The sequence below is a fragment of the Aulonocara sp. 'chitande type north' Nkhata Bay genome, linkage group LG16 (assembly GCF_057382095.1).
Source record: "Aulonocara sp. 'chitande type north' Nkhata Bay isolate Kocher_YH1m ecotype deep benthic linkage group LG16, A_spYH_male_GT1.1, whole genome shotgun sequence".
Taxonomy (NCBI): Eukaryota; Metazoa; Chordata; class Actinopteri; order Cichliformes; family Cichlidae; genus Aulonocara; species Aulonocara sp. 'chitande type north' Nkhata Bay.
The window spans coordinates 12,300,021-12,321,799 of NC_141359.1; the positions used below are offsets into that span (position 1 = coordinate 12,300,021).

Consider the following 21,779-nt stretch of genomic DNA (forward strand, 5'->3'; position numbering starts at 1 on the left):
ATCCAATAAGCACACTTTGCTTTTTTAACAGGTGGTGCTTAACTTTAAATTTGGACCTGTCCTCTGTTTGCCTCATGGCCAAATTGGTCCTCTCAGCCGTCAAAGAATCCAGGTTCACGGCACCAATGATCAAATCCGGTTCCTTTATATTCTTTTACTGACCAAGAAAAAACCCGACTCAGTGTGGTCAAAGCTCAAAAATCCTCTTTAGTCTACATTTCTGGAAAAGTAGATGTGCACAGGCTAAATCCTGAGGAGATCTGAAGCATTACAAGCCAAATGAGCATAACATAATCAGTCATACGTCACACATGGTTTTGATCAAAACAACTGCTGCGCTGCACTCTAGTTTCACTTCCTGTACTCTGCAGGCCTGCACAAAGCGTCTTCTGCAGTTTCCTGTCTTACACAGTACTCTGTGACCTTTAGCACACATTCTAACTCAAAGTGGCGTTTTTTCTACACTGGCCTCTATAAAACATTATAAACAGAAAATAAGCACTAAGAATATATTAAATTTATTCCGTAACACAGTTCTGTGATTTCCTGGATACTGAGTGATCCCCTTTGGTTATCCTGGTTCAGATTTCAATAGGAAGATGAGGCTTGTCTGCTCAAGTTGCCTGTAGTATCATCTGCAGACATAAGTTGAAAATAAAATAGTCATCCCATTTTAGTACTGTTAAAAAAAAGATGAAGATGGTTAACAATTATGACCCAAGTGTCTGCTTGTATAGAAATGTTCAACATTGAGTCCAGAAAAATAAAGGTTTATAAGTTGACTGTGGGAGAGAGCGAGTTTGAAAAAAAGAAAGCTCCAAAGGTTGTGTCATTAGAAAGAGGAGGGATGGGACTGGTGGGTGAAGGACAAAATAGATAAATGAGCTCTGTGAGGAAAAGCTTTGATGAGATGCAGCAGCCTGATGATGGAGATACACGAAGGACTAGAGCTCTGTTTTCCACAACTCCTCAACGATTCCTGCAGAAAGCCAACACTTCACTATTCCACAACTATGCTGCTGTATATTGTGATGTCATGCATCTCTCTGATCACTGCTGCTCTATCACTGCTGCTCTAAACCTTCTGGCCATCATCTCAGTCTCCCACTTCAGGCAGAGACCAACTTTTAAATTAACTTAGATTAAGGTTTAGATATATGAAAAGTGAGATTTGCATCATTGGAATTAGCAAAGAATACATTAAGTGAAACTAATAAATGTCTTTGGCTCAACCATGACTGTTAAGTTGTGTAAGGTTCACCGTGTCTTAATAAGGAAACAATTTCACTAAATACATTTTGACATAATTAACATATGACATAATCTCAACTAGAAAAATTTGCATTTCCTGCGAAAATGCAGTGTGGATGCTTAAAGCTGAAGCTGCATGCAAAAACCAGCTGAAAAAGCTGAAAAGTTGCAGAAATTGTAAAAGCTTTTCAGAAGCAAAAGAACTTTGCTAAAATGGAATAACTTAGCAGAACTGCAATATCTTAGAGGAAACATAATACTTGGCAGAAATACAATTATATAGCAGAAATGCTATATTTAGAAAGAAAAATATAATATAGTAGAAATAGTATGATTTAGCAGAAATACTGTATTTAGCACAAGTACCAAAAAGTAGCAGAAATACTATGATTTAGCAGAAATACTATGATTGAGCAGAAGTACTAAGATGTAGTAAAAGTACTTTGATTTAACAGAATTACAATTATGGAGGAGTAATACTTTAAAATGGGAGCAATAGCCTAAAGGGAAGAGTATTTGTGCCATGGAGTGTTAACAAGAATGTGAGGTCCATATTAGAAAAGCTGGTAAAATCATAAAAGTTTGCAGAATTGTAATAAATGATGAATATGAATTACTGGTCTGTGACAGTGTATTAATTTGTAGGGAAAAAAACATGTTGACCAAGGTGGAATCGAACCCACGATCTTTGGCTTGCAGACCTGTGTCATTACCAACTGCGCCACTGGGAAAGAGAGCAGCCGTTTTGAAAAACAGGGTGATGAGGAGTCAGAATTAGATCGCGGTGAGAGGCGAAAAACGCCGTTTTTTGGAGTTACAAAACGTTGTGTAACTCAAAAACTAGGTGGACTAGAAGCATAATTCTTGTACTGGGTGAATCAGCGGACTTTGGTGTACTTTAACTGCGATTTTCATTGCTCTATGTACATCCGTCGCTGAGATATGACGAGAGAGGAAACGGAAAACCTCAGATATGATTGGCTGGCTGGGAGGCCGTGCAGGCCCTGATCTGTATATTTGAATGTCTGAGTCCTCACAGAGGATTGGCTGCCTGGCAGAAATATATAGAAATAGTATGATTAAGCATAAACACTACATTTAGCAGAAATACTATATTAAGCACAAATCCTATAAAAAGCAGAAATAGTATATTAAGCACAAATCCTATAAAAAGCAGAAATACTATATTTGGCACAAATCCTATTAAAAGCAGAAATAGTATGATTTAGCACAATAGTAATAAGTTAAACAGAAAAATCGGAAAAGCAAAATGGACAGCTGAAAAAATGCTGAACATGCTGAGGGTCCCTCAAATATACTTGTTAAATGAAAAAAATCAGCAAAAAAAAAATATAACAGCCACACAATCAGAAATATGTACACATAAGGAAACACACATGCACAGAGAGACACACACACATGATCCAATTCAGTCAACCAGTCTAAATATATTGAATTTGAAGCTTAGAATGAGGTCAACCCATTAAAAGCCTTTCTCTCTCTCTCTCTCTCTCTGTCACACACACACACACACACACACACGGAGAGAGAAGTAAGTTTCTAGCTCAGTCAAGCAGCCTTGGAGCTGCTGAATTTGAATCCACCAATCAGAGAGCCTGTGCACTTTTTCCCGCCAAAACAGGTGCACGCAGCACAGAGAGACACAGGATTTTTGCAGTCTATTTCTCATAATGACAACTCCCCTCAAACAAATGACCATAATTTCCTAACCGTAGGGGCTAGAACGGTCATTCTTACACCGTTTTGTTCAGAAGAGATGGGGGAATCTTAAAGTGTTGACAATTTATCATTAAAATATGAATTATTAAAGATAATTGACTTCTAATGCACCATAACTGAGTAGAGCAAAGCAAAAACTGCCTTGACTTGCCCTCAAACAACGCTTTCTAACTCTAAATCTATTTGGAGTATCAATATCATTCTTTCACCGTAAGAGACAGCAGACTTTGGTGAACAATCATGGAAATTTTCAGGTCTCTGTGGAAATCCATTAAAAAGATATGACGAGAGAAAAAAGTGGTTCATTTCCAGAGTTTGAAATCTGAAGAAATCTGAGCGAAGGACGAATTTTCTACCCTCAAACAAGTCCAACTCATTTCAGAACGGTAATAGGTGAGAAAATAATTCTTGAATTGTGAGCGTCAGGAGTGTCTGAAGATATACTGGGACAAGCCTTATGTCTTAACTTTGCTTCGTTAAGGAGATATGACGATTCGAATATGCCTCTCATTACAGAAATCAAGCGGTGATTTTGAACAAGCTCTCCATTGACTTTCTATGGAGAGTTTTGCGACTTTGTGTTGGTCTGAGGAGATTTGCCAAAATTCTATAAATCCCACAACAATGATAGTGACATTTTCGGAAACCCAGCAAAAATACCTACGTTTTGATGTATAATTTGTGGAAGTTGAGTGAAAATTGAGCAAGTAGCAAGAAGTTGTTCGGACATGAAGAGAAGACTGCAAAACCTTCAGTGGCATACTGGAAGCCAAGTGCATAGCAACCATAACAACGCATGTATTTTGTGAAAAATCACAATTTTGCAACTGAAAACTTTAAGAGGCATAAAAGTAAAACGGTAAAAGATTTGAAAAAGCTGAATCATACCTGAATAGCCCAATAATTTGAGAACATTTTAAAGTTTGAATGGTTGTTCTACGTGAAAATATGAGGAAGTAGTTAAGTTTCAGAAACAAGCAAATTTTAGCAGAATTGCAGAAGTTTCCCATTCATTTCAATGGGACAAATTAAGCTTAATATTTTAAAAAGTATAATAGTGAAAAATACCAAAAGACATAGCAGGAATTAGCAGAAATAGCAGAATATTTTAAAATTTGAACGGTGAAAATCGGCTGAAAATTGCGGAAGTAGTTAAGTGCCAAAAAGTGTACGGAAGTCCCAAGAGGAACTCAATAGTGTGGATGCTTAAAGCATCCACACAACTATCTTATCACTATCATTTCGCTGCCCCACCTTGGGCATAGATAAACCTCAGCTGAAAGGTGAGGTTTATCTTTAGACTGTAATTGTGTGGATGCTTTAAGCATCCACACTATTGAGTTCCTCTTGGGACTTCCGTACACTTTTTGGCACTTAACTACTTCCACAATTTTCAGCCGATTTTCACCGTTCAAATTTTAAAATATTCTGCTATTTCTGCTAATTCCTGCTATGTCTTTTGGTATTTTTCACTATTATACTTTTTAAAATATTAAGCTTAATTTGTCCCATTGAAATGAATGGGAAACTTCTGCAATTCTGCTAAAATTTGCTTGTTTCTGAAACTTAACTACTTCCTCATATTTTCACGTAGAACAACCATTCAAACTTTAAAATGTTCTCAAATTATTGGGCTATTCAGGTATGATTCAGCTTTTTCAAATCTTTTACCGTTTTACCTTTATGCCTCTTAAAGTTTTCAGTTGCAAAATTGTGATTTTTCACAAAATACATGCGTTGTTATGGTTGCTATGCACTTGGCTTCCAGTGTGCCACTGAAGGTTTTGCAGTCTTCTCTTCATGTCCGAACAACTTCTTGCTACTTGCTCAATCTTCACTCAACTTCCACAAATTATACATCAAAACGTAGGTATTTTTGCTGGGTTTCCGAAAATGTCACTATCATTGTTGTGGGATTTATAGAATGTTGGCAAATCTCCTCAGACCAACACAAAGTCGCAAAACTCTCCATAGAAAGTCAATGGAGAGCTTGTTCAAAATCACCGCTTGATTTCTGTAATGAGAGGCATATTCGAATCGTCATATCTCCTTAACGAAGCAAAGTTAAGACATAAGGCTTGTCCCAGTATATCTTCAGACACTCCTGACGCTCACAATTCAAGAATTATTTTCTCACCTATTACCGTTCTGAAATGAGTTGGACTTGTTTGAGGGTAGAAAATTCGTCCTTCGCTCAGATTTCTTCAGATTTCAAACTCTGGAAATGAACCACTTTTTTCTCTCGTCATATCTTTTTAATGGATTTCCACAGAGACCTGAAAATTTCCATGATTGTTCACCAAAGCCTGCTGTCTCTTACGGTGAAAGAATGATATTGATACTCCAAATAGATTTAGAGTTAGAAAGCGTTGTTTGAGGGCAAGTCAAGGCAGTTTTTGCTTTGCTCTACTCAGTTATGGTGCATTAGAAGTCAATTATCTTTAATAATTCATATTTTAATGATAAATTGTCAACACTTTAAGATCCCCCCATCTCTTCTGAACAAAACGGTGTAAGAATGACCGTTCTAGCCCCTACAGTTAGGAAATTATGGTCATTTGTTTGAGGGGAGTCGTCATTATGAGAAATAGACTGCAAAAATCCTGTGTCTCTCTGTGCTGCGTGCACCTGTTTTGGCGGGAAAAAGTGCACAGGCTCTCTGATTGGTGGATTCAAATTCAGCAGCTCCAAGGCTGCTTGACTGAGCTAGAAACTTACTTCTCTCTCTGTGTGTGTGTGTGTGTGTGTGTGTGTGTGTGTGTGTGTGTGTGTGTGTGTGAGTGAGAGAGAGAGAGAGAGAGAGAGAGAGAGAGAGAGAGAGAGAGAGAGGAAGCCTTTTTATGGGATGATCTCATTGTAAGATTCAAATTCAATATATTTAGACTGGTTGACTGAATTGGATCTTGTGTGTGTCTCTCTCTGTGCATGTGTGTTTCCATATGTGTCCATATTTGTGATTGTGTGGCTGTTATATTTTTTTTTTGCCAATTTTTTTCATTTAACAAGTATATTTGAGGGACCCTTAGCATGTTCAGCATTTTTTCAGCTGTCCATTTTGCTTTTCCAATTTTTCTGTTTAAGTTATTACTATTGTGCTAAATCATACTATTTCTGCTATTTTATAAGATTTGTGCTAAATATAGTATTTCTGTCAAATTATAGTATTTGTGCTAAAACATAGTATTGATTTAAAATTACAATATTCATAGTTCATCACAGTGTCTCTGGTAAATCACAGTATTTCTGCTCTGTTGTACTATTTTTCTAAATCATAGTGTTTCTGTAATGCTTAAGTATTTTTGGCTAAATATATTCTTTCTGTTATCTTATACTATTTCTCCTAAATTCTTGTATTTTTGAGAAGTTATCATGTTTCTGGTAAGTTACAATATTTCTGCTAAGTTCTGCTATGCTATTGTATTTCTGCCAAGTATTATGTTTCCTCTAAGATATTGCAGTTCTGCTAAGTTATTCCATTTTAGCAAAGTTCCTTTGCTTCTGCAAAGTTTTTACAATTTCTGCAACTTTTCAGCTTTTTCAGCTAGTTTTTGCATACAGCTTCAGCTTTAAAGCATCCACACTGCATTTTCGCAGGAAATGCAAATCTTTCTAGTTTAATTTAGTGATGAGTTAAGTTAGTTTGGCACATTCTGTGTATTTTAAACAAGAATTGAATCATGCCTTACTAATAAATCATTTCTACTAATGGAATTTTCACTAAAAACAATGTAACATTTTTAATGTGTATTATTTATTTTTTCTGTTACCCTGCAGGCAGCTTCGCACACCCAGCAACATACTCCTCCTCTCACTGGCTGTTTCAGACTTTCTCGTGGGTCTCCTGTTGATGCCGTTACGAATTTTAAAAAGCACCACCTGCTGGATACTTGGTGATTTTAATTGTTTTCTTTATTGGTATCTGACTGGCAACATTACGTGTGCTTCAATAGGGAACATAGTTCTAATATCAGTCGCTATGTGGCTATTTGTGACCCTTTACATTACTCCACCAGAATTACTGTGGCAAAAGTTAAACTCAGTGTTTGTCTGTGTTGGTTTTATGCTATTTCCAGCATTAGTCTTTATGCAAAAGACTACCTGATTGAACCAGGCAGGTATAATTCCTGTTATGGAGAGTGTGTCATTAATGATATTGCAAGGACTATTGACCTTGTTTTATCCTTTATATTTCCAATTACTGTCATCATAGTTCTGTATATGAGAGTATTTGTGGTGGCTGTGTCTCAGGCTCATGCCATGCGCTCTCAGGTTACAGCTGTCACAATTCAGTGTTCTCTGAATCAAGCAAACAAATCAGAGTTGAAAGCAGCCAGGACACTTGGAGTTCTTGTAGTTGTGTTTCTACTGTGTTTCTGCCCATATTACTGTGTCTCTCTTATAAGGGAGGACTTTAGCTCAGTAGCTCCTGTAATGTTTGCATGCCTCAAACATTAATGATGACACCTTCAGTATTTCTCAGTTCCATTCTTTAATTCGCAGGCTTGCAGCGGCAACACAGTCTGCAGCGCTAACTTGTTCATCTACCGTTTTTCATTGTCCCTCTTTTCTATCCTCTCCTTCCGCCTAACATTCGACCTTTCAAAATAAAATCTCTGTAAACATCACAGCGCTCATTGTGATCAGTCTGTTCTTTTCAAACTCCTGTTTAAACCCAGTGATCTATGCCTTGTTCTATCCTTTTTTTCATAAAAGCTTTGAAACTAATTGTCACTTTACAGATACTGCTTTTGTTGTAGAATATGTAGACAGTAATTCATTGTGACAGGAATCACACCCACTTTTACGCTTTTCACAAACTTTATTTCTTATTGTTACTGTTTACACACTGGTTGCAGCTTTGCAGCTCACAGCCACAGACGCTAATAACAACAACAGTGAGGACCTAGTTCATTCTTTTAGTACAGGTGTGGCATGTTTACTCATGCCACTCAGGTGTGTCTGCCTCCCCACGCCACAGACCGCCACATTCATCTACATATTCTGTGGTCATAGTACAGGGTGGGCCATTTATATGGATACACCGTGATAAAATGGGAATGATTGGTGATATTAAAGTCATGTTTGTGGCACATTAGTATATGTGAGGGGGCAAACTCCTCAAGATGGGTGGTGACAACCGCCCCACAACCACATAACGATGTCAGCCTGGAAGAGGAGTATAAGCTCTTTGAGAAATAATTCTTTATTTCCATGAGATTCTTACTGACATGTATCTGGACCACAGTGAGGCTGTGAATGGGTGGATTAGATCAGTAGCCTTCAAGAATCCCAGGCGAATGAACCTGATTTCACACTTCATCCTCCCCCAACAACTGCTCTGGACTCCACACCATAGCATCCTGCCTCGTCTCTTGCCTCCAGCTGTTCATCTTTGCCACTACAGTATTACAACTCCTCACTAAACAGGTCCTTGCTGCTAAAGCCCTGAACCTCAATCACACTGTCATAGTGGTCCTGCTCGACAGCTGCCCTTGCTTTGTCAAAGGCTTCAGTAAAGCTTCTTTAAAGCCCGTTGCTGGTCAGGTTTATGTTGATGGTCAGCATATGCACATGGATAAGAGAGAGTTGGTTGCAGCCCACACTGCAAAATCTCCAGTGTTAAATTGACACTAGAAAGTGTCTATGTGTCCACTCTCCTGAGTGTTAAATTAATGCTTTTGACAGTGTTAGATTTCTAACAGTAACCTAGTCAGTGTTAAAGATTAACAATGACTAACACTGAGTAGTGCTGATTTTCTATCACTGGAAAATAACTAAAAATGCTGGTAACATTTCAGTGTTAGAAAAAACACACTGCTAATGTTAGTCATTGTTAATCTTTAATACTGACTAGGTTACTATTAGAAATCTAATACTGTCAAAAGTGTTAATTTAACACTCAAAAGAGTGGACAACTATAGACACTTTCTAGTGTCAATTTAACACTGGAGATTTTGCAGTGTTTCTTTTATCATCTGCATTGCTTCCTGTGCCCAAAAATAACCCACAGAGTGCTTGATCATCTTGCAGTCTCGGGTGGGATGCTGTAAAGTGTGCGTTCAGGCTGAGGCCACTGTCATTCAGTTCTTGACGACTGAAAGTGATCAGTATGTTGCTGGAGGACACAATAAAACAGAACCACAATCTGTTGATTGTGTATGAGGTTCTGTTGGTAGGGAAGAGAAGAAGGAGAGGTGAAGGGGGTGTGGAGGTGTGGCGAGATAAATCCCCTATGTGACAAGAAGCTCTGATCAGAGAGCTGCAGCTGTATGATTTTGGAGATGCAGAAAGAAGCCGAGCTTTGTTTTCCACAACTCCTCAACAGCTCCTGCAGGAAGCCAACATTTCACTGGTCCAAAGCTGTGCTGCTGAACACTGTGCTGTGCTGCATCTCTCTGCTCACTGCTGCTCTAAACCTTCTCGTCATCATCTCAGTCTCTTACTTCAGGCAGAAATTAACTTCTCAGCTGAAATTGTAGTTTAAGTCTTAAAAACCAATGGAATTAGTGAAGACATTTTTACATTATTAATGTGTAATATATTCTTTTTTTCTCTCTCCTTAGGCAGCTTCACACACCCACTAACATCCTCCTCCTTTCTCTGGCTGTCTCAGACTTTCTCACTGGTCTCCTTATGCTGCCACTAGAAATAATTAGAAACACGGCCTGCTGGGTACTTGGTGATCTTATGTGTTCTGTTTATACTTATCTGACAGCCGGTCTTTTCTGTGCTTCAACTTGGAACATAGTTCTCATTTCAGTTGACCGCTATGTAGCTATTTGTCACCCTCTTCATTACCCCACCAGAATTACCGTGGCAAGAGTCAAACTCTGTGTTTGTTTGTGTTGGTTTTGTTCAACCTTCTACGGCAGTCTTTTAACAAAGGATGTTCTAATTAAGCCGGCCAGGTATAATTCCTGTTATGGAGAGTGTGTGTTTGTCATTAATGATATTGCACGGTTTATTGATCTTGTGTTATCTTTTATTTTTCCAGTATCTGTTATCATAGTTCTTTATATGAGAGTGTTTGTGGTGGCTGTGTCTCAAGCTCGTTCCATGCGCTCTCATGTTACAGCTGTCACACTTCAGCGTTCAAGCAATCAAGCAAACAAATCTGAACTGAAAGCAGCCAGGAACCTTGGAGTTCTTGTAGTTGTGTTTCTCGCATGTTACCTTCCGTTTTACTGTTACTCTCTTATTGAAGTAAATGTGATCAATGACTCATCTACATTTTTTCTGATCATTGTGTTTTACATTAACTCGTGTCTAAACCCACTGATGTATGCCCTTTTTTACTCTTGGTTTAGAAATGCTGTTAAACTTATTATCACTCTGCAGATTTTTAAGCATGACACTAGTGAAGCAAACATGTTTTAAAAAGATAAGGAAATCCACTCTACTAACAATTGAAATCAATAAATCAATAAATTCAGAAATCTGAAAATGAAAATTTTGACCTTGTCACAAATGAGGAAATATAGAAAATGTCATTAAAGTATGATAGTGTTGCGGCAATGTATTTTATTATTTCTTATTTTTATTTGATTATTTATATTATATGCCACTTCCGAGAAGGAAATTGCCAGTAAAATTTCATGAAGTACTTTTTTAAAGGTACTAATACTTTTTACATAGACTTTATCCAGCTTTTGGCTCAGTGTGATTAAAGAATGTGTGGGGATTATATCATTTTAATATCATGTTTATTCATTCATATCCTTTTTATTCGTTTATATCCTTTTTATTAAGCTTTGAGTAGCGGCATTTGATTAAAACATTTATTCAATATATTACACATATAGTTTCAGTTACAGAGGAGTTGGCTTTCTGTCTAGTAAGAGGTTATAAGCTTTAGTTGGCGAGGTGAGACATGAGACAGAGTGCACTGAGGTGTCTCGACCTCAGTGCGAGACACACACAGTTTGCCTGCACACACACACATAGTATATAGACTCATATTTTGCTTGTAACTGCATTTTGTGCCTGCATAAGTGACAGTTTTTTGTAGGATGTGGTTCTGATGTTCCAGAGATAAGCGAGAGTAAGAAGATCAACAGGAAGCACCTGGCGTCAAGACGGAGAAAATGCTCTTTTTGAATGTGTCAAAGGTTGTGGTTATTGTAGTTTATGCATGTTATGTATCTGCTTTGACGCATGAAGGGGCATAATAATACATAAAACATTCTGAGTAAGCTTTCTTTGGGGGATTCATGCTGAGGATTGTGATGGTGTATTTCCTCCACATAAAATCATTGTTTTGACGCACTTGGACTTGTGGTCGTTTGTCTCTCACCTCAATCACGAATCGGGACAAATGTTAACTTTAGTATTGTCTCTCTGTCTGTTGCTATTATCATTTACCATTGTTATACTGGTTTCATAAGTACCATATTACCATGTATTTTATTTTTAAAGGGGCCTACAGAAATAGGTCATACCATAAAAATAACTTTCTATCCAAATTTAAAGGTTTTCCAAAATTATGTTAACATTAACTGGAAATGACAAGTAATGAAAATAAGACAGCTGTATAAGCAGGCTTAAGCTTTTATTACTCATTTTATATAATTATCTATATACAACAATAATAAAATGTAATGTAAGAAATGTAACAATAGCTGTGTTTTAAAAATACATTTTTGCCATTGAAAAGACTGTTTAGGGCTTAGTGGTCATAGTTTTGTTAGGTGTTTGTTGTCCCGACACCAATATTTGTATAATTATACTCCTATAACGACAACTCCTCACACAGTGTGTATGATGTCATCATAGACAGACTGGCTGCCTATTCCAGCAAAATAAGGTATAAATAAATGCAAATTAAACAAGATGTTTTATAGCTAAAACTTTGAGAAGCGTTACACAACAATTTTATTACATTGTGTAATAATGTATTAATGCATGCTCAATCATCCAGGTAAGAAAATCCCAAAATGCTGATTCTGTTCGTCTGGACGTAGTATTTTCAGTGAGAGAAACATTTCGTCACTCATCCAAATGACTTCTTCAGTCTCAGCTGACTGCACGTTTCCCCATTCTTATAAAAAGTACATTTTGCATAATAACTGAATCTAGCGCCACTGGCAAAAAATGAGCTTTGAGGTCAGTTTCTTCATCATCAATATGGTATAGACCATTAATAATAATAATAATAATAATAATAATGGATTGGATTTATATAGCGCTTTTCAAGGCACCCAAAGCGCTTTACAATGCCACTATTCATTCACTCTCGCATTCACGCACTGGTGGAGGCAAGCTACGGTTGTAGCCACAGCTGCCCTGGGGCAGACTGACAGAAGCGAGGCTGCCATATCGCGCCATCGGCCCCTCTGGCCAACACCAGTAGGTGGTAGGTGAAGTGTCTTGCCCAAGGACACAATGACCAGGACAGAGAGCCCAGGGATCGAACCGGCAACCTTCCGGTTACAGATACGCTTCCCAACCCCCTGAGCCACGGTCGCCCCAACAACCACAGATCAAAGACAATGATATTGATCATTCATCACTGATCAGTGACAATGGCCATGAGTACTATTCTCAGAGAGTTGGGGAATGGTTGCAATCACAGCATTACAAGATCTGTCCACCTCAATTCAAAGAAGGTCTTTTCCTTTTTCATGTATATGGCCTCCTTGACTCCTCACTTTCTTCCTGTTCAGGATGTGTACATCCTCATCATTGAAAGAGTGTCCACTGTCTATCTCTCCTGTTGTACAATCCACTTAGGCAGCGGTTGTTTGGTTTTCACAATGTATAAATCATGGCGATCCTCTTGGCTCTTGACAGCGTACACTGTATTACTCTGTTCGTGTCAGGGGATTCGAACCTTGGGGTGCACCACTTTTTGGCACAGCTTGTGTTGAGGTTTAAAAGCCACAGAGACGCGGTGTTTAGAGATAATGTTTCTCAACTGTTTCGATAATCCTGACACATAAAGGATCACTAAGGGTTTTCGCTTAGACAGCAGTTGTCTTTCTCTCCTGGATCGCCTGGAGCTTTCTTTAGGTGCCTTCCCAGCTTTGACAAATGTCTCACTGGGATAACCACATTTACTCAGGGCCTCCATGATATGACGTTCTTCTGCTGGCCACTGTATGTCTGGTGATGGTGTTTGCTCTGAGAGTCAAACCTTAAAAACTGATCCGTATGTATTGGTTTAGGGTACACATTGACTTTTAACTGTCCCCCATTACTGATGAAAGTCTCACAGTCTAAGAAGCCTAACCTGTAATTTTTCTTATCCTCTCTGGTGAACTTGATGTGTTGGTTCATCCCTTGATATGTCCAGATTTGATTTTCACCCAGGTGTCATCCACATACTTGAACCAAGTAGGGTTTCAGCAAAAAGCACAATCATAGCAGTTCCTTTATACCCTTTGTGTGGATACAATCTTTGTCTGTTCAGCAGTTGGGAGTTAAATTCTCAACATCATGTGAGCACCAGCCTGATCATGAACTGTGCTGTGGCCATCAACACAACTTAGAGTCAGTTGTTTTCCCATCTTTGCAAATACATTTTTGTACAAGACAGTTCAAATTACATACCAATAATTGACAGAGGTTAGATGACTGGAAAGACAAATTTTCCATCACACCAACCACATTCATATACATTTTGATGGTCCTCAAGACATTGAAAGACTTCAGCTTAGATAAAGGCTAAAACTAAAACAATGGCATTAACAGTAAAAAATGACTACAGGGGGATTATTTTGGAATATCAGAGATCAAGCGGTGCTTTTGGCATGAGAAAAAAAAGTTCTATTTAGGGTCTAATTAAAATAGAATTTCGCCAGGTGGTTATTGTCCTTAATGTACCATTTGTGTATTATAGAGCGGGAGAAACAACTGCTTCACACAGGGTTCATAGTCATGATCTGGCTGACACTGTCAGCAGAAATGGAAAGGGAAATACATAAAAACTAAAATAACAACAATATACAAAGAATAAAAAACCAGAACAGCTTTACAAAGAACCACAAACTACATTTTAGAACCAAGATAAAAAGACGATAGCTAAAACTAGATAAGCTTCTCAGATAAGCTTGACATAATGAGAGCTTGAGAACAATGTCAAATAGCAAAAAAAGTTTTTTAGGGTAAAATAACACTATAGGCTTGACAGCCACAGCTGGATTTATTGCCCCCACCTCACAGTCAGTGATGTCAGAGTTGGTTTGGAGTCAAAATGTGAGGCAGAGTGAAAAGCCTAATGCCAGAGCTCCAGAAACCCTGATGCTTATAAGATTCAAGATTAAAGATTCAAGAGCTTTACTATCAGTACAGTGGTCTACACAGTATACCAGGGGTCTCAAACTCAAATGAGCCGCGGGCCACTTCTGGCACCGTCATCTCATTGGAGGGCCACTTTAGTGTCCAAGTAGTACAAAAAAACAAAAACGAAAACACCCACTAATATTTCTTAAAACGTAGTGGGTTTTTTTTTAAAAATTTAATTCCAAATATTGTGTAACAAGACAAAATTGCAAACATGAATGCAATTTTTTTCTCACTCTTAACTATCTGAAGCCTTTCAGTTTCAGTTTCATTTGTCATACGCAAGTTAGCGCAGGGTCAACATTGCAATGAAATGTATTTGACCAGAAGACAGTCACTCAGCAGTATAGTACAGTATAGTACAGTAGTTTCATTGAACTACCAAATAAACAGCTCTTTCTGGCCAGACACGTGGCAGCACTTTTGCTACAATTTTGTTTGTATTTAACAAAATAAAAATGCAGGCATAAGTGTACACATTAGTTTTCGACTGCAAGTGAAAATTGTTTTCTTTCCAAATAAATCTCTCACTGAACTAACACAGGCCTCAACATGTTTGCACTCTCTTCTTACCTCGGCCAGGTCCGCGGCTCCGAACCGTGGTAAGGAGACCTCTGGCTATTACTTTGGGTTCCGTGTCGGGCTCGTAGCCGGGAACTAGCTTTACTGTCTACGTTGCAAGCGAGAGACAGAAAGAGGCTTTGAAAGGCTGCTGCAGCAGAACTTTTTTGTTTCGCAGGAAAACACGAACACAGTGTAAAGTCGAGTCTTAATAGCTTACTGGGCTCGTCAGGCACTCTTTTTGGCTGCAGTGGTTATTTTTATATTTACATGCTTCCATCTCCCGTTTCTGCTCGGTAGCACCTGTACTTTTCACTTTCCTTTTTCTCCCTCCCTCACGCTGTCACGAAATTAATATATTGTTAGTGCTTATTTAGTGCATATTGTTACTTGTTTTTAATGTAGTCTAAAAGGGCCAGCTCTGACTAGAGTCTGAGCCAAAACGTACTGACAGGAAACTGCATGCTTTTGCAGAGCATATGAGGTGCAGAAAGAAAGTGAAACTAAGTGTTGGATCGAAACTTAAAGTGTGCGTGACGTCTAGAGGAAGTATATATGTACATCAGGCAGGCTGCTGCTGCTTCAGAGCTGTGTGTGCTCAGTCTCCTTTTTTGGAAATGTAAAATTAAAGATCATTTTTTGAGTTAGACCACTTTGAGCCATGTTTTTCTTTGCCACCAAAAGAATGCAAAGAACTGAATTTAATAATTGGTGCAGTGACCCGGATTCTTTTGCGGCTGAGAGGACTAATTCGGAGCTTAAGGTACAATCTGATATGAGGCGGACAACAGACCAGTCTAAAAAGATTTAAAGGTAGGCACAAGCCTGTTCAAAGTAAAAGCAAAATTGTGCATATTGGATGAAATCTAAATTATCTGTTCACCGAGTTGATGATCGTCACCGTCAAATTGGCTCAGTAGTGGCGAAATTAAAGTCAATTATAAAATCTGTTAAGTAGATTTCGGGTGACATGTCCATGGTAATTTTGAGTGAAGTAAAGTAAAGTCTAGGAATATTTGATAAAAGCTTATTGTTGTTAATGATAAAGTGAAGTTTAAAGTTGATGTGTTGAGTGTAATCTTTTCAGCCAAGTGAAAAGAGATTAGAGAGTAGGTAATTGGACATTGGTTTCAGGGTAGGAGTCCCTTTTGGTCAGAAGGCTGGGCCTGGACATCAGTAAACTGGGTGTTAGAGTCCCCAGTAATGTTTTTAAAGTTATTTAAATTAATCTAGGACGGCGGTGTGACCCCCAGGAGTGCACACAAGTTCAGAGGTGAGAACCTCCCCCTTCGCTCCGGTATCTCAGTTGACCACACTGCCAAGACTTGGGACCTTGGTTAATTGTCAGTGGTCAGGGACCACTTTAGTGCGCTGTTTGGTTGAAGAAGCGGGGCTTCAGGCGTGACCACTTCAACGTGGATTGACCGGTAAAACTTTAAGTAAAGCTTCAGGCCGCAGTTAAATACTGGACGCTAGTTAAGTGGAGTTATTGGTCAAGCTGCGGGGAGCGCTTTTAAATTAACATAGGACTCAGAAATCTGGCCCCTTTGTCCCGGACAGAGAAGGGTGTATTGACCAGCAAGGTGGGCAAACCTGGGCTTAGAGGCTTTTAAATTAAGTCAAAATGGTAGGATGACTAGTACTAAAGGAAGATGATGTGAAGTTGTGATTTGGAAAGGAAAATTATTTATCTTGGCAGTTGGTGTCTTTATAAATGTGTGAATGTATAAATGAAGTGTAAAATTGTTATTTGGATGAATGATTAAAGGTGCACATTGTTTTGAGAGAAAAGGGTGTGGTATGTGTGTGTGAGACGATTATCTTTTAAGGAAGCTCAGGGAAGTGTGCAAAATGCTGATGAAAGTATTGTGTGAATGATGCTACAAAACTGAGCTGAAAGAATGGTGATATGTGTGGAAAAACTGTTAATTGTCCTCAGGATTTGTGCCAAAAGAGCTCTGATAAGCACATTGAAGATTTTGATGTGAATGCTTGCAAATGCAAAGAGCTGAGTATATTTAAGTGTGTGCATGTGTACACGGAATCCAAAGTACCATCAGGGTGCACACCCCACCCCTGGCGTCGTTGCCCACCTCTCAATGTTAAATACACGTAGACATTGAGGGCCAGCAGGAGGGACCATGCGCTTACCTGCTGCTCTCTGGCAGGTAGCTCCATGCCCTCCTGGGTTTTAAATGCACCTTAGAACACACATGCATCAACACTACAATGAGCGGGTGGAGGGAGGTTTGGAGTCTTCTCTCACCCCCATTCTCTGCGACCGGCTGGAGCGGGGGGGCTAGGAGGAGGAGTTGGCCGTCCGACTGCGGTCTGGAGTGTGGGGCCTCCCTGCTGCTGCGGAGTCGGGGCGGTCTGCCTCCCCCCACCGCAGGGAAAAGGGTAACACCACCTGGGTCTGGGTGCAGTTCCCCCCCCTCCAGGGGCAAGGGTACCTAGACCCGGTTTGTAGAGTACGCTTGGGGAGTGTGATCGTGTGTACAGCGTCTCTTTATGTCTGTCTCCACGTTGGTTGAGTGTGGAGTAAGTGTATATGAGAGCATGAGGGTGGGAATGGATGTTTGTATCTGTGTGTGCCTGTATGTCTGTGTCTATATGTCAGGTTGGGTATCAGACGCCACCTCTCTGGGGACATCTTAGGCCCTCCAAGGTATGGAGGCCTATCTCCCCCTACCACCACTTCCCCTGCCAGTGGCGGACTCCCTCAGACGTCGGTGCGTTGGTGGTTCTTTGTGTCCGGGGATGGGCGTCCAGGTACACACCGGCTCACTCCTTGGCGGCCGCTTATCGGGGCCTGGAGCCTGGGGCTTGCTCGGGCCACTTCGGAGGTGGGGTGCCCCCGGCCTCTCGGCCTGGGGCTCGGTCACTCAGGCACGGCTGGCTGCCGGCGGAGCTCACGGGCGCGTCACTGCAACTCCCCCTGGCTTCTGCTCCGCGGCTGCTGAGTGAGCCCTCATCTGGGACTCTCCTCAGCTCTTTCTGGGACAGTGGCGCAGCTGCCCCTCTGTTGGTCTTCCTTGGTCTCTTGTGTTCTGGGGGCCTCTGGATGTCTGGAGTTTTGATCTCCTCCATACCTGCTTCATGCCCTGGAGGACGGGGCTGTGGCCCCCCCACACCCTCTAGCAGATTATTACATGAAGGAACCTTTTAAAAAACAAAAAACAAGCGCGTCCATGCTCACAGGTGTACACACGGGTGATCACACCCACAAACTACACCCTTTTTGGCTCCTACCTCAAAGCACACTGTGTTCTGTTGATCTTATGTGCTGCACAATAATGTTTAATATTTAGTATTTACTGTCATATTCCCATATATCATTGTGATGTTGTTTATTCTATTACTCTTGTTCTGTTCTGCTTGTTTTCTTTTTTCTTTCTCAGCAGGTGACCCAGGTGATTGATATATGCATTTTTTTTCTCTGCTTATTCTGTTGGTTTTTGTTTTTTGCCCTTCTCCCCCGTCCCTCTTCTCAGCTGTTTCTCTTTCCCTCTTTCTTTCTCCCCTTCTTTCCCCCAGTCAAGTCTGTCCCATGTTCAGTAAGTGAAAATAAAATAAACAATAAAAGGTGAATCAAATGGACCATTATGGCAAGGCTGGGATGGTCAATTTGGTAAAGTAAATCCGTTGGGCATCTTTCTTTGCCTTTAGACAACAATTCTGATGGCAAAAGAGCCAAACGGGACAGGCAAAAAAAAAAAGAAAAAAAAAAAGTGTGTGCATGTGTGTGTGTACTGAGGGTCCATTCTTTTTATATTAACACGTAGCAGAGTTACATAGGGTCTATAGACTGTAAATATAAAATAAGAGTTCGGTTAGGTTGTAGATGAAAATTTACTGAAGAGAAGAGTGTGTGTGTGTGTGTGTGTGTGTGTGTGTGTGTGTGTGTGTGTGTGTGTGTGTGTGTGTGTGTCTGGCAGGAAGTGAACAAGCTTGCATGCCCATAAAAGGAAACTGGCTGATATGTGGAGTGTGCAATCAGAGAGAGAGAGACGTGTTAAAAATCTAGGTAGTGTTAAGAAATGGTAATGAAAATGATATTAAATAAATGTTTTAGTGTGTCAATACAGGTGGACTCTTCTCAACTTGAAAACGTGAGTACAGCGGCAAAATGATAGATTAACAGAATTGGGACGAAAACAGGCCAGGCTTTGGCTTAAAGATTTGACAGCTTCACCTCTCATTCTGTCCTCATCCTGAGAAGAAGCTTAAAGGACAGTCAGTCTCCTGATGAAGACAGAAGACAGACAGAACACCGTGTACTCGAAGAATTAACAGCAGGCAAAAAGACAGTGCAACTGACCTATAACACTGAAGACTCCAGCAGCAGCATGTAAGGAAACACTTGATGGAACATGCACTCTGAATTACAAGCTGGGAAGTTGAACAGTGGGATGACTGTGCAAAAGCACTGGACAGTACTGGATACTGAGTTTCATATTTGCCATGCTGGGAGATATCCTCCAAGAAAAGACTGAAAAGATCAAGAGAGAAGGAATGGAGAGAGGAAACAGCTGATTTGGGCCTGTGTTGATCTGCGAGGCCACACAGAAAACTGTGAGAACAGGGACGAGGATCAGTGAGAGGTGAACCGAGACATGATGCAGTGAAAGCATGTGGGAAATTGGATTGAAGATTGAGACTGAACTCATGGAGGTTTAGAAATGTCCAGAACATCACAACAGAGAGGTAAAAAATAAAAAAAAGAGAGAGAGAGAGATAAAGAAATAAATAAACTAACAATTATTGAATTGAACAATTGAATAGAAAAGACACATATACAAATTGTTACATGTGAAATTATTTTTGGAGAGAATCAGAAGTGAGACAGGTTGAATCCACAGCTCAGTGCAAAGATGCATGAATTAAACCTGATTATAAAAACACATCAAGGTAATGAAGACCAGCTTACACTCAATATTAATCTGAATACAAATACATACACGCAATGAAGACATGCTTACATTCATGAATGTGAATACATGACATAAATGCTAAATGGTGGAGATTTAACACACTTAAGTTTGAAGTTGAGGAATAACTCAGGGAGTTCCATGAAAATAGAGGGATTTTTGTGAAAAGGAAAAAGGATAAACCAGTGATTGGAAGTGTAAAGTAGTTTTAGAATAGTGAATTAGAAGTGCTTTTGTGCCAATTGAGCAAAACAAGTTATTACTCTAGAAAGAAAATAAAATAATAATTTAATTATGTGGTAATGTTTTAAATATGCATTTCTCTTGTCAAGGCAACTTCTTATGAGAGGAGAGAGTATGAAAATTAGCTGAATGTGTGGCGACAAAAAAAAAAAAGAACTGAAGCTTCCTTTCTGGCTGTGAAAGAAACATGTGTCATGACCCTGTGCCTTCTCAGCTGACTCTGTATGGCTACAAGTGTTTTTGTTGTGCTGCATCTCTCTCTCTCCCCTCCCGCGCACTGCGCTCTACCGGGGCGGAGTCGTGACGGCTCCAGCCCCTGGCTCGGACACCTGCAAGCAATCATCTCACCCACTTCTTAAGGCGGCTGCTGAGAGTGCTTCCTCGCTGGATTATTGTGTAACACTCGTCAGTGTCATCACCTATCTGAGCCGTTTTTCGAGTTTCTGTCGTGCCACTACTTACCTGCCTTTCCTCTCTGTGCCAGAATTCTCGCCAGCCTGAGGACCGCCGTTGGTGAGCTAAAGCCGGAGTCCGAGCTACCTGAGCTTCAGTGGATTTTGTACCTAGCCCTCTTCTTCCCGTGCCTGTGTTCCCCGGAGACCCTCTTCCTGTGCCCCCTCACCCGTATATATTCGCACCTGGTGTCTGTGTGTGTAAATAAATCACGAACTTAAGTGGCGGTCTGCCTCCGAGTCCCTCCTGAGCCTGACAACATGTCTGTGAATGAGAAGAATTGCTTGGTAAAATATATAATGGTAAAATACAGGATAATTAAATAAAGTGGTCAGGTCTGTGACTAAGTGCAGTATTCCAGATTTGGAAAAGAAATTTAGAATTTAGTGATGATCGATTGTTATAATGTTTTTAGAAAGGGCTTAATGGGAATTAATGTTAATGTTGTGCAAAACTGTGTGGCTTTTAACAAGATTTTCTGTGTATTTAGCAGGTGAAATTATGTCAGTTGACCTCAGAGTGTCAGGATGCTGAAGAACCTGAGGCCAACATATTGTTAGATTAGTAAGCAAAAGTTTTCTCTGATTAAGATTTTTGGGGTTGTTGTTTTATTGATGGGTTGATTCTGTCAGTTAGGTTTGGCTTGTTTTCTTATTTCAATAGAGGGAGTTTTATTAAACATGGACATGTCTATAATGGGCCTTTATAATTGTAACAGTGCACTTAGGGAAATCGTGGCAGGTGATTATGTTTTGTGTTTTGATGAGCTAATAATCAGCTCTCTTTTTCTCATTTTTGTTCTAAGCAGGCCTGCAAGATTGAATTAACAGCGCTGTAAAAGTTTTGGGAGAACAAATTTAAGATGACCTTTTCCAGATTACAACTGGCTGAGGAGAAGGCCATCTGTGTGGATCTGATCAGGTTGTAAGATAATAAAGAACTCTTTTCCAAAAACAAAAAATAAAACAAATGAATGAGCTCATGTTGCTGAGGGTGGAGAATTTGATTATTAGTCTCCACTGTCAGCAAATATCTTGAGTGAATGACTGAATGTGTGACTGAAATGTGACCTGACACTGAGACAAAGACGGGACCAAGGTTAGGATGCGAAGGGGGAATGCTTTGCTTTGTTTTGCTTTGCCATGAGCAGGAGGAGAAGAGAGAACGGAGGGGAGACTGAAAGGTTCACATGAGAGTTTGGAGCTGCAGACTTTTTTGGGTCGCTGATGTCTGCTTTAAGAAAATTCTGTTTTATTGACTGGGTTTAGATTATGGTAGTACATTATTGTCATGGTCCCTGTGCCCCGCTGGTCAATCCTC

The 21,779-nt window shown here is 39.8% G+C and overlaps 1 protein-coding gene and 1 pseudogene across 1 annotated transcript; both read left to right on the forward strand.

Moving 5' to 3' along the window:
• The first annotated feature begins 926 nt into the window (after positions 1–926).
• Positions 927–7,748, forward strand: LOC147311104 (trace amine-associated receptor 13c-like; annotated as a pseudogene).
• A 1,512-nt stretch (positions 7,749–9,260) lies between these two features.
• Positions 9,261–10,378, forward strand: LOC147311105 (trace amine-associated receptor 13c-like). Its single transcript, XM_086266220.1, has 2 exons — positions 9,261–9,439; positions 9,555–10,378. Exons 1-2 carry the CDS (start codon positions 9,261–9,263, stop codon positions 10,366–10,368), a joined length of 993 nt encoding a protein of 330 aa, XP_086122346.1. The 3' UTR covers positions 10,369–10,378.
• The last annotated feature ends 11,401 nt before the right edge of the window (positions 10,379–21,779 follow it).

Bases quoted from the DNA above. Each gene is read 5' to 3' on its own strand.
- LOC147311105 (XM_086266220.1), top strand. From the start codon at position 9,261: ATGATTTTGGAGATGCAGAAAGAAGCCGAGCTTTGTTTTCCACAACTC. The intron at 9,440-9,554 runs GCAGAAATTAAC...CTCTCTCCTTAG, and splicing joins ATCTCAGTCTCTTACTTCAG to GCAGCTTCACACACCCACTA.